The following is a 19,845-nucleotide window of genomic DNA, read 5'->3' as shown; positions in this document are numbered from 1 at the left end:
TAGTTTTATAGTTTTCTAAAGGAAGAAGTCACCAGTGGGATTCCTCACAATCTAACTGTTCAACTTCTACGAAAAGGCTGCTACTGGCAGTGAACGTAGAGTTGACAAAGTCTGCAGATGGTGCAAAAGTATTCAGGATAATCAAATGGAAAGCTGACTGAGAAAGGTTGCTGAAGTATTTTAGAAAAAAATTATAAAATTACCAAAAAAATCAGCTTGGTACATGCGAAGCAGTGTGTATAGGGAAGCTAATCCTAACATCTATACACAATAGTTACCTGTTATCTTTGCCACTCAGGAATGGGCTCTTAAGAGACATTGTAGCTCAGGAGAGGCCAAAAGCCAAACAGAATCATCAGAAGGTATTGGGAAAGGAGCAGAAAACAAACCAGTCCTTCTAATTCCATATAATCCCTAAACCCATTGTACAACTATAGCTTAATCACTACATGAAATTCTGGTCATGCAGTAGTATTAGTGTAGGAGTTAGAAAAACTAAAGAAATTCAACAAGGAGAAAATTATGGAGTGGCTTTAATATACGAAGAAAAAAGGCACACTTTTCAGTCCAGAAAGGAGAGTACTGAAGTATCTTAACAGCGTATAAAATTTTGCAGAGAAAGCCAATAGGGACGCTTATTTTTCCTCACAATGCAAGAATCAGGCACTGGGCTTGAGACAAAAAGAAAATACTGTTTCAGACAATATGCAATTAAAAAGTGGAACATCCTGCCCAAGAAGGTGCAAAGTGTAAAAGCATGAAAAATTATTTTTCCAGTTCCTTTATGGAGGGCAGGCTCATGGATGCTATTAAACATGATGGGCGACTCCCTGGTCAGGAAGATTATAAAGGACTGACTGACTGCAGGAGGTTATTTCTATCCTAAGCCCTCGCTACTGGTGTTTGAGACAGGCCGTCTGGCTTGATGAGCCTTCAAACATACAGTGGATACTAACAGAAAGGAAGCATGGCTTCTTACAACATTCTCCTTTACAGAGCTGAGCATTCCAGTCTCGAGCTGTTGCTCAGGTGTTCCCTCCCAGTGAACCCCAGGAGGGAAGACAGGGTGGTGGGGAAGTAAAGGCTGGCTCTGGAAACCGCATCCCCGTCTCCTCCCCCCGCACTTCCCTCCTCCAGTCCCCTTACTGACGGCAGCGGAAAGCGCAAGATACGCAGAGGCCTGGAGAAGGCAGGACGCCCGAAGCCACCCCAGCACTGAACCATCCTTCCCTCACCGTCCACCGGGCCCCACCGCCATTTTGGGAAGTCGGACGGGCGAACTACACCTCCCAGCATGCTCGGCGCCGCGGCGCCATCTTGCCCCGCCGCTCTGCGGGGCAGTTCGGGCAGATAGTAGTGGCGGTAAGCTGAGACATGGCCCTGTTCCCGGCTTTTGCCAGTGCCACCGAGCCCGGGGAGCCCCCAACCGGCAGCAGCGAGGGCTCCAGGAAAGGTAAAGTCCTGGGAGAACCCTCTTTCCCCTAACAGCCGTCCGCGGCCCGGCCCCCGGGAGGCCCTTCTGCTGCCGCTCGCCTCCACACGGAGCCTTCTGCACCGTGCCGGCCCTTCCGCGCACCCCGTCGGGCCTGCTCCGGCCGCCCGCCCTCCGACACGGTAGCCCGTGCGTGCCCGCGCTGCGGAGCGGGCGCGCTCCGCCCCTGCCATGGAGTTGCGGCGTGGGCGGTGCTGGCGCTGGGGCGCGGGAGCCCGGCAGCGGCGGTCTGTGTCCAACGCCTCTGGAGGCTTGGGAGGGCGGCAGAGGGGCTCGTCTGTTCGGCCAGCCCCGCCGCCGAGCGCGCTGTGTACGCGCTGTTTCAGAGGGTGGTGTGCCCCTCGGCCCGGGGTCCTCCCACACGGGCAGAGTACGAGCGTACTCTGCGCAAGGCATGTCGCTGCCGGTTTGAATAAAGTTGTCATACTTAGAATTGAAGTTACTTTCCGTGAGGTAACTTCGGGGAGAACCTGAAATAGGGACATTCCCATAAAAATGGTGCTGGCTTCTCATAGGCGGGTTCTCAGGTGTGTTCAGAATTGCTTGCAGCTGTCTGCGGGTAGGTGCTGGAGGCATGGCTGTAGAAATACTCGTCTTTGAAAAATACGCGGACGTTGTCTTTGTGCGTGGTGGAGAAGGTTTGAAAACGAGGTGGTAGTTTGTGTTTTTTTTTTTTTTAACCACTAGCCTTGGATAACTTAAAAAGTGTTTTCTCATTTCCTTGCTTACTAAGCCAAATTTTAGTTGCAAAAGATATTTTTTGGAATGTCGTGAGTGAGATTATGATTCAGTTTATCATTCTTACTGTCATGGTTGCTGTCTAGCAAGTTATGCTTTTATTAAACGAGTAAAGAACCCTATCTGGGTCTCTGAAGTATGCACGTTTATTAATTCTGCTGGGAGATATTTTGAACTATGCTTTTTGCTTGCCAGCTTCCACCACCCTTGAGTCTGCCCATTCTCTAGACACCACAGCAAGGGGAAGCACTAAGAGAATCGTTTACCTAGGCTAAATTTCTTGCATATTTGGTCCAGTCAGTATGATGAGTTTCTGAAGCTTTTAGCAATACAGGCTGGGGTTAGCTTCTTGTTCTAACCAGTTCTGCATTACCCCCGATGGCATTGCAGCTGTTAATACTCAGTCTGCCAGTACAGAGATGTTCTAGCCACATTTAGGAGATTTTCTGGTAATGACACTCGGTGCAGGGAGTAGTGGACATAGTAAGATCCCAGATTACAGCTTCTAGGAAGAGAGGAGCTGCTCTGCCAGGCAGAGGTACAGTAAAATTCTCTAGTACTAAGACCTTGCTTATATTTTAAAACTCTGGGAATTTAGCCTTTAGGTTTGTTACGCGTAGTCTGTGTCACTGCAGACCACCTGTCTGGAGGATCAAATTACACAGAAAAAGATGTTCAGACTGACTTTTGGATCTAGTTTTCAGTTATTAGCACTGTTTGAGTTACATTTTGGTCTCCTGGAAGTTTTTTGCGTGAGAATTATTGACAAAACTTTAAGGAACATAAATGGTTTGGTTTATGTTATAGCCAATATTGTACTTGTTTTTAAGAACACGTTTCAGTATAAGTCATAAAAATTAAGTATTAACTCAGAACCACATTTATGGTGGCATATATCAAATTTCACATGTTCAGCTTGTGAGAACTTGAGAACTTGATGGGCAACTTTGGTATCTCTCTGATGGATGACTCTCTTTCCTCAAAGTTGATATGAAGCCAAAGTCCATCATAATACAGAGATCACAGAGTATGTTGTATTTAACATGATATGCAAAACTGAGGTGTCTTTTGCAGTCATTTAGGACTGCTTTGTAGTTTTATTGTAAAAGTTGAGGTAACAATGTAAATATGCTGGCCATGTTTCGTTCCTCCGACTACCTCTGTCTCATACTCTTACAAACCTTTCTAAACCATTTATAAATATAAGTGCTGCCTGAAACAGAAGTATTGCTGTAAGCTTTTCCTATCCTGGTAGATTGCTGAGTTGCAGCAACCTCGAGAGTGCAAAGTAATTTTGCATATGGTTTCTTACAATTATGTTGTCAAGCTTAATTAGTTTTTGGTAGAAGATAAATTACAAATTTATCAGTACCCGTGAACAGAGCAGTGGTAATAATTAACCCTACTGACAGTAGTAAGCATTATGCACAGCATTATTTACAGTCTGAACTATTCTATAGGTAAGACGATGCAGTGATTTTTGCTGAAAGCAGATTTTCAGGATTCTGAGATGCAACAAAAGACTTTGCGTAACTCTTAAAAATTGTCTCTGTAGACATGTACTGTAAATTTTTAATTTTTTTTTTCCTTGGGAAGGTATAAAAAGAATGCCATTGGATTGCTTCTACTGTTGTGCTCATAAATGTGGATGGTAGAGTAGAACAATAACAAGTACATGCATATTATCACAAAAGAAGTCTTTTTATATCTTTTATTCTTTGTGTTCTTTAAGAACGTAAATCTGGTCCGTGAAATTGATAAACTTTTTAGATATCTGACAAGAAAAAAATAACAAAAAATTGGAAAGGTAGAGTTTTAAAGTTTGGAATGCCTTTTGATATTTGAAATGCATGTGTCCAGCTAACTGATTCATGGGAGATTATTTACCAGGAAGTTTGGACTTGTGTGTTGTGTAATGGAAAGAATTGTTCAGTTCTTTCCAGAGTTTTAGGTCAGTTTGATTAAATTGTTCAGAAAATACTGTAGTTGGAGAATTCTAAACATTTCCCTGGTGTATCCACAGAGGCATATTCACTGTGCTACAGGGGTTAGTTCTTGCAGTGTGATTCTTCAGCGTTTTAAAAAATGCAATTTGATCTAATCTGCTCAGGTAGAACCAAGCTAGTGGCACAGTCAGGGGATTAATGTTTATGACTCCATTTCTCAAGGTGAGTTTTCCTTGGAGGCCCTAAACCAATAACTTAAATACAAAAAATAAACCTTATTCTGCTTGTGCTCCACTGTTGTAATCATATCGCACCAAGTTAGTGAGGGACTTCACATCTATAAGGGAATAACAGATACTTTCAGGTGAAGTTAAGTCAAAATGACATCTTGGAAGTTAATTTCTAATAGTTAATGGTGATAATAAATGTTACTTTGCTATATTTAAGGCAAATTTTCTATGGAAATGGATCTTATGCATGCTTGCTGTGCATCTGTCTGCCAGCCTACTTCCTCAGCCTTCCTTCTCTGTCTTCCTCCTCAGGAGTTTTAACTCTTTCAGTCAAATTTGTTGTGGTGGGAGAGAGAAATGGCAAAAGTAGAGGAGGTCTCTGGAAATCTACATCTACTTTAGGAAAGATAAATCTAGATAAAGTGCCACTGCTGCGAGAGAGGCTGTAACGTGAATTGAACTGTTACCAGGATAGATGGGCTTGGCAATGAGCATTTGTACATTAGCCAACTAATAAACATCTTTGGAGATCACAATCTGACACAGCACAGGCTGCCTCTTGGCCAGCCAATAATTAAGGAATGTGGCGAAGTACTGTAGAAGGGTCTAGAGAACCCAGGTAATTCCTGAAGCTGTGGCAGTGGTGGGGAGCGTAAACGATGGAGGACACAACTCGAAATCCAGGCTTCATCTTTTTGTGAGCTGCAGTATTAATTTGCTGGGAGGAGGAGGGAATGAAAAATTTGCTGACTTGCTCTTTTTTATTTAAGAATGTGGTTCTGGTCTTAGAACAGCCTTTTAAACAGGGAAATACAAAGATACCTGCTTACCAATCTTCTGTCAGTTCAGGTGTAGCCTCTTTTCTTTAAAGTGTGTTTTGTGCCTCAGGGAAATTTAAATGGTTGGTTAGCCCCATGTTTTGTTGTGTCTTCTAAAACAGCTGGAGTTTTACTGCTTGCTTTGTTTTTCTTCTCTGTTCATTTTGTCAGTGTGATCAATAATGCCATTTTAAAAAGAAATGTATCAGTTGCTTTCCATTTTTCAGTTTTTAAGACTGAAGCTCTTGGTGCTGCTAAGGATCTGTATCTCCATTTGGAAGTTATTTGGCACTGTAGTACCATAAGGCTCAAGGTTATAAAATTTAGCATACTTGTTGTATGCAAACTTTTTTTTTCCTAGTTTGGGCTGGTCTGTATCTAAAGTGTTTACACTGATGAATAATATTAAAAAATGCGTTATCTGCATTAATCTTTGGAGGACCTGATATGCTCTTGAAATCAATGAAAAAGCACATTTTGATGGGTACAACATTTAAAAAGACCTTAGATCGAGATCTTAAAAGTTAAGCATCTTAGACTTTTTTCCTAATGGTCTGAATATTATAAGTCTTGAATTCTGAATATTGTCATCAATGGCTCTGTATGACTGAAGGCAAATTATTTAACTTCATTCTGTCTTCGAGCTTACTTTTTAAAAAAACGTAACCCAGTGTTTCATTAAGTGTCATGAGTTTTAGTATTAATATATTTCAAGTGATTTTTGAACCATAGTTCTTCATTGAAATCAATACAGAACTACCTTAAAATAAATGTATTTCTGCCAAAAAATAATACTAGTAAATGATTTGTTACACATTACAAAAGGAAACAATAATTTATTAAAAAGAAGAGAAGCTCGAAGGCTACAGAGAATATCTTCATGCCTGAAGTATATTATTGGAGATCTGGCCAAAGACAAATTAGATAAGTTTTGTGTATCTTTGGAACAGATATAATAATTTTGAGAAGATCTGTCTGGCTAATAAGTTACAATTTTGTGCTGTTACGTGGTACACCTTTACACCAGAGACTCTGCCAACCAGTAAATTTTTGTTTTGTTCGGTGGATCTGGGTAATACAACACAAATCAAAAACAAAGATGGATTTTTTTTTTTTAAAGGGAACTAAATGTCTCCTTTATTTCTGTAAATAAATAAAAGGCTTTATGCACAGATTAGTTGCATTTACTGAAATCTGGAGTGCTCTGGACCATTGTACTTTCTCTGAATTTGTCTCTGTTTAAGGAAGACCAGAGTGTGACCAATGAAAAGACATTGTAAGGTTGCAGTTTGCTCCTGTGTTCCTTTACACCCTGTTTTCATTACCAAAATTAGCATAAATAATTGTATATAAGGAAGACAATAATTTTAAAAATCAGTATCACATTTAATATACCTCAAAAATCTCAGGTGTAAAGTGGCACTCGGCATACTGCGTGACATATTGAATTATTAACTCCAATTTGATTATGCAGTTATCAGGTGTATGAATTTATTTAACTCCGGTGTGTTTTAAATATGTAGTGGTTATGGAATTATTCATGAGAAACATTTTGGTATTTCATGGAAAATACTAAATACAATTCTTCTAAGAAGTAATTCTGATTTTAGGTTGGTTCTTAATACATCTCTTACAGGATCGAAGTAAGAAATTAATTTACTGTTGCATAACACTTTATTCCCCAGCAGGGGGGAATAATTATTTTGATAGGTGAGTGAAATGTTGCTTGGATATTATCCAGCATAAATCTTTCTCCTTTAAGCTCATGAAAGGTTTTGGAATAATGCTTCGTGGTAGATTTACAGTTTTAGAATCATAGAGACAAACTTAAAATGAAGGCGCTTGTGCCAGGGTAGATTAATTTAAATTAAGTAGTAGATTTTTATCATATTTTAAGTAGGCAAGTAAGGATCACGGTTTTAAGGTTTCAATTTTTATTCTAATTTTACATGAATATATCTTAAGTATTTTCCTGGAAGGGGGGAAAAAAAAAGCTCATGTTGATTTGCAACACAGTAGGGTAGTGTATTTGCCTTAGGTTTGGTGATTCCGATTGCCAGGCAGAAGGTTACAATAATATGCATATATATATTATATAGCTGAATTTTTATTTTTCAGTCTCCATCCTATGTTTTGGTGAGCTGGGAAATGGTGCGCGGCAGCGTTCTGCAGTGTATTGGTTGGGGCGCTCGTGGGAAGGTGTGTTTTGGTCCTGACAGTGCCACATATTGTGGGTTCTCCTCTGCACAGAGTTGAAGGAGGTTCAAGATGAACCAGGGAAGGTGGCCCTCCCCACAGAGTCTTTGGTAGCAGGGGCAGTCTCTTGGGAAATGCAAGGTGGAGTTTTGCTTGATTGGATGTACTTCTTGATGGGTTTAACTTAGTTTAACAAACTGTTTTGCGGCCTGCTCCATTTTAAATCCTTTTGTGGACAACAATTCACAGACATGAGACAGAAGAAAGAATTTTGGTATGAAGAGCTATTTCTGAAAGAAATACTTTAGGAGGAGGAGAGATGTATGGCTTGGCGGACAATGAGTTCATGCTATTTAAGGATTAGAGGTCAGTGGAGTCACAAGCACAAAGACAAGAGTGTGACAGGAAGAACACCGAGGCAAAAATGGTTGTAAAGAGCATGGAGAACAGGCAGGGAGACCAGATTTGTTCCTTCTGTTGTTATCTCCTGTGGTCTGGCACCAGAGAGGCTGCTGTTAAATTCTGTGCTTATGTGAAATAACATTTGCTGTTTAATATGTTAGAAAATTTCACATACTCAAAAGAATTCTAGAAATGAAATCTCTATGAAAATTGTTATAGAAGTTTTAATATCAGTAAAATTACAGCAAAAAAATCCCCCTCCACAACCTGTCAGTATCTGATCTTATCTGATGACTGAAATGGCTGAGGTCTAGATGCAGAATGCTTAATGCTGACTATCAAAATTAGCATCAATTAGCCTTTTTCCACAATATTTGAAGGTCTAATGGTATTTTGGTGGTTAGAGAATCCAGTGACATGTTTTGACCTTGTATAAAACACTTGGGGGTTGGAACTAGATGATCTTTAAGGTCCCTTCCAACCCAAACCATTCTGTGATTCTCTGATTCTTACCAGTAATGGGTGTCCCTATCAATAAAATCGTGTTAAAAATATTTTCCATGCAGTGAGTAAAGTACATTTTTTGTAAGTTTGCATAAGTTGTATTGCATTCATTAACTACACCTTTAATTTAATGATGCCCTTCTGTAATTTTTTCAATTTTACTCTTTAAATATGTAAATATATATTATATATTGTATATAATAATTATAATTAATATAAATATATGAAGATACATTAGAAGATCTTCTATAATTATGCATACATAACATTTATACTATATATAAATATATAAAGTTAGAATTTTTACATGGTAAAAATTAATATTGGACAGACTTGGTTTTTTTTAAAGTATATAGCGGTGTATGAAACATTATCTGCTTTCAGTATGAACTTTTCAGTATTATTATATAGTGGGTTCTTTTAAAGCTTAGATTGATGTCAGTGGAAGATTCCAGCTCCTAAATATTTTACCTCATTACAACCTAGTGTTTTACTAAATGGAATTTCATGGACTGCTTTCTGATATGCTCAATTATTACACATGACTTAGTGACATTTGCCGCGAATTTAGCTGTCTGCTGACTAGATTAACCCCCAACTTTAAAAAGCACAGCAAGCTAATTTGTATTGATTTCACACTTTCTTTACCTGCAGAATTGGACTGGCTTAGTAACCCAAGCTTCTCTACAGAAGATGCACTATTACTGCATCAGCGTGCTACAGAAGTTGCAAATCTCATCCCTGAAAAATCACCACTAATAAGGTAGAATATACTTGGATATCTTTTAAAATAGCCTCTTTCTTTTGTCCTGCTTATCTTTTGCTATGTGAGACCAAAATCAGGAGCTTTTAGGGCTGCTTTTCATTCCACTGTTCAGTATTTAAAAAGGCCTGAACTGAGTCATATATAAAAGTATGAATAATGCTTCCATGTCCTTTAACTTAAAATAATGAGAAATTACACTTATGCAATTACATTCCCATTTTCTTTTTCTCACAGCTGCACTTAAATCATTGTTATTTCGGAACGGAAAGGGAACCGAGTGATCATGATTCTTCATTAGCTTTTGAATGTCCTAAGTGACCCTTGAAATAATGTAACGACTAAGCATCATCTTTGTGATTTCTCTGTGAAAACCAGTTCAATCAGCCATTTCACAGTCAAGTGTTTTACTTTTTAAAAACTAGTTGAAGATGTGAATTAATGAAATATTAAATGTATCAAGTTGTGCGGCTGTGTAGAACATGCTGATCACTGAAGTGGGTGATTATATTCTTTTATAAAAATGAGCTTTAAGCAGCCATGTTTGCTGAATAACTAGTTTTAATACCTTCACTAGAATAGTTGCTCTACTTAGCTTATCTACACTATAACTAGCACTTAATAATTAATGGCATCAAGTTGCAGTTGCCAAGTTCAAAAACTTAGTCACTTTTAATTTGATACAAGCTTCTGTGTTTACGATGACTGTTGGTGGTCATGATAGAGAATGTCTTTATAATACCAATCACAACTGAATACATCTTTTTGTATGCTTATTCTTACATTTACACGTATTGTGTGATTGAAATGCAATCACTGCTCTGTTTATCAGTTATATATTCTGTTTATAGGTCTTCAAATCTTTTCAGGACTTTAATGTCATAAAACTAAGGAATTTACAAATTACATTCAGATAGAATGACATAGTAAACCCACCATAATTAATATTTGAAAAAGAATTTGTCAAAAAACAGTGTACAGAGAAATGTTTGATGTTTCACCTATTAATAGCGTACATTCTCAGTTCAATAAAAACTAATTACTCCAACATAGTTGGTGTTTTTGGGGGGGGGGGGGGTTGGTTTGGTTTTTTGGTTTGGGGGAGTGTGTGTATGTTTGTTATAAAGGCCTGCTGATGGTTCTCCCATGGCTTCTTTTTTTCTTAGTGCCCTTAAATAAATTGTGTAAGGTTTTTTTTTTTAGGTGCCTTGCTTCTGAAATGCTGCATTTTCTTTTATTGACATATTAGGAACACTGAGACTTGTCACTCCTTTCATTTATTGAAAGATTCCAGAAAAACTGTTTAAAAAGAGCTTGTGCTTTAATTAAGTGTTAGAGAAGACCTCCATTATTTCAGTTGATTATTAAGTATGGGAGTGTATGTGGTATGTACAGTGATATACACGTTTTGCCAAAACTATTTGTCCTTTGTGTGATCTCTCAGTAAGTCAGTTGCGTGTTGCATGTAGTCTTTATTACTACATTATATTACATGATAACATTAATTCAGTAGCCATCAAAAATTGTTCCTTGATTGGTGAGATTTGAATTTCTAATCTGGAAGTGATTTTAAAAGTATATTTTTGATATTTCTTATGTAAATCATAAAGAAACAAGGAATAAAAGTGCAGATCTTTTCTTTTGCAGGTCACCCTGAAAGATTTCTTATACTTTTAGCTTGACGTAAGTTGTCTTAGCAAAGTTAGGAAATTTTATCAGCTCAGTCATCTTCTTTAATTTGGTGATGATAACAGATGGATATTCATATGGATCGCACATCAAAATGCCTTTGACAATTAAAACTTTAAGACTGGTTGTCAGTAATTCCAGCACCTGAAAAAATAAAGGTAGTTGTTATTTAATGCAGACTTTTATCACTTTCATCGTGTAAGTTTCACTAATTCTGTTCTGCAAAAATACAGGGAGAATAAAGGTAAAAGGTAAAATGATTCTGAACTTTCTTATGGTGGTATTTCTTTACAGTTTTACTACTTAGATATATAGATATGTATAGATATATGTACTTGTTTCCAAGCAGGACAACCTCAAAATCAGAGTTGTCAGGGGAAAGTGATACAGATGAGAGTCTGAAACAGTCAAGTAAGAAAAGGAAAAAGAAAAAGAAGAAGCATCACAACTATAAGAAGACAAAAAAGAAAACAAAAGGCGACTCCAGTAGCAGCGAATCGGACCGGGACACTAAGCATATCAAGGACAAAGCTGAAGGAAGTGGCAGAAATCATGAAAAGGAAGGAGCAGCAAAGTATGTATTTATTAATACTATGCAAGATGTAAATTCATTGTGTTCTTGTACTTGTCTCTTCAACTTTATGAATTAAATTCTTACCACTGGTGGGTCGTTGTTTTCTGAGCTGTGTATGACTAAATGTGCATTCAAAGCAATGAAAATAGAATTAGAACCACTTGTTTAATCATATCTGAAAAACTGTGACTAAAATATTCTGTGAAGTACTGTTCTGCAGAACAAAGCATGGTATGGCGGTAATGAAATATATTTTTAAAGACATGTAGAGGCTTATGTTGAGTTTTTGTAAGCATCTTGTTTCCTTTCATGGTTCTTTTGGGAGAGTTTGGAGAGGGGTTGCATTAAACATTATTCTCCATTAGTGCAAAAGACTAAATATACAGCTGTGTTTGCCTTGTAATATAACTTCCTCCTCACAGAGTTAACATTTCCTTTTTTTCATATTAAGACAAAGTTTGTTGTAGGATTTAACATTTCTTTTATGTCCACCCATTTATTGCTCTATGCTGTGTGCTTCATACTTCTTGCTAATGGTACATCTGGATGGGTATTTGAAGAATTGAAATTGAAATTATTTTGCTAGATCTTTTTTGTTAACTCCAGGAGCTCTAAAGTGCTGTGTAATTAGTGGAGGTGTCATTTTTTATGGAACAAGAAAAAATAGGTATGTAGTGACTAGTGTGATCTTTGAGCAGTGAAAGAGGTTCTGTGAATGTACTGAGTATTCCAGTTTGGCATACCTAGCTGTGCTTTTCTCAGTCTGTTGGCTTTTGATCATTTCATTCAAAGTGGCCCAATCTAACTGGCTGTATAAGTTGCCTTTCCCGGTTTCTCATAATGTTTGCTAGTTTGAGCAGCCATTTTGCCTCTCTCTGATTCCCTTGTTCCTGTGTTTTCTTTAGCATCAGCAGCTCTGGCTCTAATTCACAGCATTGCAGCTGCTCCTGGGGACAGAGTGAGGATTTGGTGACATTGAGGAATTGTTGTTACAGCTGGGTGTAGTCCAGACAGTCCTTGACCTTCCCCCAGTTTACTACTTTTCCCAAGGCAGACTAACCAGGAGCTGAGAGCACAGGCTTGTGGGCATGTGTCTATGCCAAGGGAATCTTAACGTTGTTTCCCTGTGGAAGAATGGCAGTGGTACTGGAGGTATTGTCCGATGCCTCTAGCCATACTCACCTCCTCCCTTATGAAGACTGTGTTGTTGGCTTGTGGTGGCTAAGGCTTACTTGGCTGTGAGGAAGCACAGTAAAAATCATTGGGATGCTAAGACCGTTCTGCTCTGCCCAGTCACTCTTGTCTTTGGTGGAAGGGTGTCTGGGCTGGATGGAATGGACTTACGTGCTGAACCTGGTTCATCAGCTGTTTGCTACACTGGGCCAACCAGCCAGTGCATTGCCCAAATGAAAGGGTTGAAGTTCTTCCAGGGTATCTATTTTTACTTCTTTCCATAAATTGTTGATACTGAGAGAATATTGAGTTTTCAGGGGACTGCTTTTGAAACCTGAACCACAAAATTGCTCTAAATACAATAGGTCTTGTGAAATTTTAGAAAGCTTCTCAAGACTATAAAACTCATTTAGTTACATAAGTTACATATTTGTAACGTGAATTCAGGCTGGAAGTTCAGAGTTGTCTACAGTTCAGAGGCAGGTGGCAACTTCCACTGAAGTTCATTTGCATAACTGTAATCCATAAACCACTTTGATGCACACTGTTTTATCAAATGCATTGGTATAATTACAGCTAATCAACACAATTGTCTTGTGGATTAACCTCTTTTTCTTAATTGTAGCATCTTACTAAGACAAAAGTAAATTTTGGAAGTAGTAATATATGGCTTTTAGATTATAGTTTGCCAAGCAATTGATTGGTTAAATCTGGTTATTACCTTTCATAATCGCGAATCCAATTTTTGGAAGTGCAAGGAGTGTTTGTGTTTTGTTTTGATGGTCCTATTAGTGTATTTCTAGTTGGTTTTTTTGAGCGTGTGACTGACTTTGCAATAATGGATCATGTACCATGACTTTGAGTAAATTAAATTATTATGAACTATAAAAACGTAATGTCTCCTGGGTTTTGTAAATGCTTAGAATATGTGCACAAATGCTTAGAATTTACTACTTCTCTTTTTCTGCAGTCTAGATAAGAAAACATCAAATCTTACCAGCAATCGCTTTGTTTGGCTTGATGATATCCAGGCTTTCACGGCAGAAACCTTCAGAATAGACAAGAAACCAGACCCTGCAAACTGGGCCTACAAATCCCTGTATCGAGGGGACATAGCAAGGTACAGTATGTTGGTTTCTATTGGTATTCAAACTATCACAGAGTCACTATGTCAAGATTCTTTAACTTGAGTCTGGCTGTGAAATTTTTATGTAGAAGATGAGAAAATAATGTAACTGAATAGTTTATTTAAAAATTTGACTTTGCATTAGGCATAAATATCTTCAAAGGCAAAAGATGCCATGAAATAATGGGAATAAAGTGCATGATTTTCATTTTTGCTAAAAACATTCTCTGTGTAGTAGTAGACTGCAGGCATCTGAACTTGTAGAACTGCCATCTGGAGGTGGCAGCATGGGGTAGATTCAAAAGCATGATTTTGAGGTCAGAAATCCCAGGTTCTGTTACAGATCATCTTTGGGTGAGTGCCCCTTTTGATCTCTGTTGTTCTGTTTCTGTGTCTGAAAGGGAAATGAAGGTACTGATTATTTCATACTAGATTTGTCAAGAGGTTTGCTTACTTGAGTAGTTTGATATCCTTGCAAAAAAAACCCAAACCCAAACCAAACCATACGGGTACTTTCTTAGCAAACAGATTCTGTGTTAGATCACCCAGACATTATACTAAAGGGTATCTGTCTCATGCATTACTACATTTCAAATGAGTATAGAGGAAATTGTATATTCAACATCCTTAGTGGGTTACTGGTACTATGATGACCCTTCAGAACATTTCCCTGCATTAACGGAGAAGCCCATCTACAGGAGCCTACACTGGGCTTGTGCATTATGTATGTACACTTACCTCTTGATATTCTCAAGGAAAATTGTTTACTATATATAAAAAGTAATTATTTGTGTAGGAGGGAGGATTTATGGGTTTTATTTTTGTGGTGTAGATACCTTTGCAGTAAAATTGCCTGGTTACAATCCATTCCAATTTTCTGCCATCTTTGGATTGTCAGCTATCGTTTGAGTTGTAAAGTGTTATTTTAGCATTGCATGTCACTATGTCTGTCACTGAAATGACATTCTTGGTAATATTTTAAGATGGTATTTTCCTTTCTTAACCCACAGGATTATTGTGGCCCTTGTGAACCTGGTCTCTCTTTCCTCTCCACTCCCCTTCCGCCCCACTTCTTGGCATGTAAAATGCATAGAGGCATAGGGATACAGAAAGATATTACCAGACTGAACTACTGGTGTCTGATTTTTCAGTTTAAAAGAACCTAATCTAAATAGCCTTAAATAATGCTGTCTGTTGTTCTTTCTCCAGATTTGTCTACGCGGGTTAAAATGATAGGAGGAAAACAAAATTTTCTTCTGCTGAGTACGACAGATACTGTTGAACTCAGAGGAAGCTTAGTATGATAATAAAAGTTGTGATGGCACTGAAAAAATACATAAATTGAAGTCTTAAATAATGAGAAAGTTACCAAGTTCTTATGCTTTTGAAGGTCTGTGCATACATTATTTGGGTCAATTTGAATTAAAGTACTTCTTCCATGCTTTCTTTCAAAAGGGAGGTATCTTTTCTAACATGTATTTCAGAACATGTTTAATTGTAATTTTCCTTCTAAGATATAAGAGGAGAGGAGAGTCCTGTCTTGGCATAGATGCAAAGAAACAGTGTATAACTTGGGGCAGCTCTGCATCAAAAAGGAAGCAATTACAGAGGCGACCTGAGCGCTATTTCACAAAGAACAATGTGAAGATGCTGAACACAGATGGGATTCCTGTTTGCAATAAAAGTTCTCCATCTGACCCAACTGCTTTTATACCAGTTTTCCAAATGGAAACTGATGATCCTTCTGACACAACAGACATGAATCCTCTTGGGATTTATGATCCATCAACTACAGTGTGGCTACAAGGAAAAGGGTGCAAGAGTACAGACCATGAGCCTGTAAATATGCAGCAAACAATTCAAGAGCCTGGGATAAACATTAACTCCATTCTAATGACAAAAGTGGAAGAACATAACAAGAAAGTCAGAGAAAACCCAAGAGATATTAATGCTTGGATGGAATTTGTTTCTTTTCAGGTATGTAGTCTGACAGACCTAGTTGCTTATTGTAAATAATAAATACATGAATGTTATATTGTAGTTTAATTTGTTTAGGAGTCTTCTATTGGTGAAGAATGAGCTGTTAATTCATCTTCACAAATGTCAGCATTCTTGTGATTCTAGTGATGATTCTTCCTAATGTTGTAATGATTTTTCTTTTTGTTTTAAGGATGAATTAATGAGAGGACCTAGCCCTTATGCCAGTAAAGGAGAGCAGGAAGTAAGAAGAAAATCACTGAAGTTAATCTTAGAAAAGAAACTGGCTATTTTAGAGAGGGCAATTGAAAGCAATCCAAGTAATGTTGATCTGAAACTTGCCAGGCTGAAGCTTTGCACAGAATTCTGGGAACCACCAGCTTTAATCAAAGAATGGCAGAAGCTAATTTTCTTACATCCCAATAATCCAGAGCTGTGGAAGAAATATCTCCTGTTCTGTCAAAGTCAGTTCACTACCTTTTCTGTTTCAAAAATCAATAGTCTCTATGGAAAATGTTTGACTACATTGGCAGCTGTACAGGATGGCAGCATGGTTTCACATCCTCTACTGCCTGGCACAGAAGAAGCTATGCTAGGTAAGGTTCTTTCTATTTCATGTTATGGTCAGAATGGTCTTCATAGGAGTTGACTACATTCTCTATAAGAATAGACTTTCCTCTGTATTACAGGAAGTTTTTATTCTTTTCGAAATGCCTGGCATCCTGATTTCTTAGCTGATAATTAAAGTAGATATTCCAACCAAATACGGGTATAGCAGATGCTTTCCTTCCCCAGGATAGTTTGTGATATAACATCCAGTAAAGTCTAATGTGCTTATCAGTTTACAGTACAAGTGTCAAGGTTGGAGAATTGCAGCCAATAGCTGAGAGATAAGCTTTTACCTTTAAAAATGTTTATTTAAAAAAAGGAAAAAGATTGGCTTGTGAAAGGAACAATTATCTCTTGTTCAAAAATTTTATAGTTAATTACTTTCATCCAGAAAAGAGAAGGGACATGGGAAGTCTGATGTGAAATTTTCTTGAGCATCCCAGTTCGTAGATGGAGAATTCTAAACTGTAATACCATGTGGTTATGCCTTTATATTTATTGTGTGCATATATCTACCACTTATGATTTATTATATAGTTATCTCTGGAAGGAAAATTAGTGAGATGGTTAGGATGCTGGTCTGGATCCAGGGAAGAAACGAGTTCATGCTCAGTTCTGGCATGGGCTTTAAATTTATTTGGAGCTAAATGACTTAACCTATCCCATTTCAATTTTGCTTCTCTACCTCGGGGTGGGGGGTCATTGTGTTTAATACACTGAGGAGGGGGAAATACTAGTGTCACCATGAATGTGTTTGGGGTTTTTTTTTCCTTTTAAAATTTGTTTTAAATCTTAGAGGAGACTATTATGAAGCAGTCTGCATTTCTTCATGTGTGGCATAGTCCAAGGAACCTCTGTTTTACCTCTAACGGCTGTTTGAGCAGTGGTGCTATCTGTTATGCAATATCCAGTCTGGACTTACAGATTGAGATGCTGGGTTACAAATTAGTTTCAGGTGTTCAGATCTCTTGTGGTCTTTGGTTGATTCATCTTGGATCAAGCACAGGAAAAAGTGCTGTAAAGGAAAAATCCTGTGCTGGTAGGTGGATATTGTACTGCCTGATAGCTTCTAATTGCTTCTGCCATCTCTGATTTCCAACACTTCAGTCACTTTGTACAGTAACCACAATGAATGGTTCTTAGGACAAAGGTTTTATGCAGCATCTGTTTTTTCAAGCAGGAAGGTTTTTCTTTCATTTTGATTCCCTGCACAGAACATATTTGACTCATTAAATACTGTTTGTCAACTGTTACGAGAAATTTGGGGTTTTTTAATGGAGTTCCTGTAACTAGTTAACTGTATTAAATTGATTGACGTTTTTCAAAATACTTGTTTGCTGGCAATATCTGTAGATCGGTTAAAATGAAAATGAACTCAACTTTGTGTTTCTGTTCCACTCTTGATGTCTTGTTCTGTATTAGGACTATAATGATTTGTTTATGAACACTGCTGAAGGTTTTGGGGTTTGGTTTTGGTTTTTTGGTTTTGTTTTTTCACCCTTTGGAATTCAAGTGATAAGAGTGGAGAAATTTCTTGATCTGAGATTTTTTTTTTTGGTGACTCAACTACCTAATTCTTGGGCTGGATTTGAACTGTTAGTGTACTTATTAGGAAGATTACCAAATTGTTCATTGAGATAAATATACAAAGAGTTTCACAAATTAATTATGAGGTGAGTGGCAGTGTGGATGTATGGTAGGCTTGTATCTTCAACCTTTGACCTTTGCTAATGACGAAGTGTAAGAGCTAATTTTAAATAGTGGTGGACTGTGCCATCTAGTGTTCAATTCAGTACGCTGTACTATCTGCTTGGAAATAGGTGGGTGTTTTTTTAAAACATGACATTTAAGAAAGCAGGTAAAATTAATTTAAAATTATAGATAAGTTTTTACTTAAATTTTGAGATAACAATTTGTAACATTTTAAATTTACTAGGAACTGTTAATATAAAGCAGATGAAGGTAAGTATTCTCAAATTTTGCTGTGGAAAGGGAGTCCTATTTTTCAAATTATACCTACTGGTTGGGGAGAAGCATCCTTATCCTTTAGGTCAGTTCAGCTGCAGAAGTATCTTAGCATCATGGACTGAATTGATGCTGTTTTCAGCTTTTAGCACAGAGAAAATGCTGATCTTTGCATTTCTTCAAATATGTTTTTTTATCATGCAGAAAATCTTATGCTGTAATTTATTTTTGGCTCCAGTTTGGCAGCAAGTCCTGATGAGATATTCTCTACATTCAGACTATTTTAATGAAAGTTCATCTGTCTGAAGCTGAGAAACTAGGAAAGGACCACTTTTTCAGTGTCAGTTGGACACAGTGCCTAAATTGGTGAAAATACTTTGGAAGATTCTATTATATACTTAAAAATACTTTTTGTTGTTTAAATGTCTTCAGAAATCTCAGAGTCTTTGTTATCAGAAACAATCATTGACTTTGCAGGAAAATCAGATGAAATGCCTAGTTTGTATGTTCTAGCTGAATTCAAATTTTTATGTGCACACATCCAATGTAAATCTGAATACAGGTATAAGGAGTAAATAATTTGCCACTTCTTAGTATTAAAAAAAAAAAGGTGATCATTAGAAGAGATTGATGCTAACCTATGTTGTAATGTGTGTGTATCTAGACACTTAAATATTTTGATTGTTTAAAACCCTCCAAAGCCAATGCATTTAGTGAAGAAACAATAGTTTTTGAAGAACTGTTTTCAAAACTACCAACGAACTACTTAGGCCTTGATTTATGGGTTTGGGGTATTTTTGCAAGCCAATTAAGATGATAATTTAAAGCAACTTGATTTTTGAACAGCCACTGTTTTGTTAAGACTTGAGTGTAATTTGGAGTGATGGAATATCTCTGAAATGTACTTGAACTGCCTAGTGATAGATGTGTTTATAATACCTGTTATTTCTCCAGCTCTTTCATTTAAGATTCTTGTTGCAAATATATGAATAGAAAAACTGGGACTTTGCTTCCCTTTTTAAGCTGAGACTCGAGGCTCAGTGTTTGGTAGGGATATGGCAGTGATGACAGAAATAATTTGTTGAAGAGCAAGGGATAGGACTCTTCTCTACTTTCAAGTAGTAATACTTTGACCAAAAGACTGGACTTCTCTTAGCTGAGTTCTTATGTAAAGGAAAATAAAATGGGAATGACAGTTGGAATGAAAATGGTGTATTCCCAACATATTACCAGTGTAACTATGTAATGCAAAAATGAGACAAAAAGGATTTTTGTTGTAAATGCTTACTGTGTGAATTGTAATAATGCCCAGCATCTTCAAAGAGGACTATGACCCATTCTGACAGTTGTTAGATAAACTGAAGTTGGGACCACTGCGTATAACTTTTATTCATCAACAAGGATGGTGCATGTATGGCATGAATAAAAAGTCATTTCTTTGGCATGTTTAAAGTGGGAGGTCTTAAAATTAATTAAACTACAACAATTTTGACATGCATTTATGCTAGTTACTTCCTGTGTTTTGGACTTTGATACTGTTGCAAAACAATTATGCTCTACAGCACTTCATGTATGTCTTCTGTATATTTGTGGGCTGTAATAAAATACTTTGCAACAAAATTTATTTGAAATATTAAAATTTT

General features: G+C 37.4%; 1 protein-coding gene across 6 annotated transcripts in view; it reads left to right on the top strand.

Moving 5' to 3' along the window:
• Positions 1 to 19,845, top strand: part of NRDE2 (NRDE-2, necessary for RNA interference, domain containing) — a 71,836-nt gene that overhangs the window by 35,571 nt on the left and 16,420 nt on the right. For 2 of the 6 annotated variants that reach the window (XR_008234542.1, XM_052782965.1), the window contains exons 1-6: positions 1,292 to 1,453; positions 8,981 to 9,089; positions 11,125 to 11,352; positions 13,496 to 13,645; positions 15,166 to 15,628; positions 15,822 to 16,224. Coding sequence is in view for 5 of the 6 variants with exons in the window: in XM_052782965.1 (XP_052638925.1) it covers positions 1,375 to 1,453; positions 8,981 to 9,089; positions 11,125 to 11,352; positions 13,496 to 13,645; positions 15,166 to 15,628; positions 15,822 to 16,224 (1,432 nt within the window). In the remaining variant the exon portion in view is untranslated. Of the gene's footprint in view, positions 1 to 1,291; positions 1,454 to 7,542; positions 7,787 to 8,980; positions 9,090 to 11,124; positions 11,353 to 13,495; positions 13,646 to 15,165; positions 15,629 to 15,821; positions 16,225 to 19,845 lie in introns of those variants that run through there. The other 4 variants (XM_052782967.1, XM_052782968.1, XM_052782969.1 and 1 more) reach the window with 4 other exon arrangements.

The sequence above is a fragment of the Harpia harpyja genome, chromosome 3 (assembly GCF_026419915.1).
Source record: "Harpia harpyja isolate bHarHar1 chromosome 3, bHarHar1 primary haplotype, whole genome shotgun sequence".
Lineage (NCBI taxonomy): Eukaryota > Metazoa > Chordata > Aves > Accipitriformes > Accipitridae > Harpia > Harpia harpyja.
The sequence above is the reverse complement of the archived record's forward strand: the minus strand, read 5'-3'. Positions and strand labels throughout refer to the sequence as shown.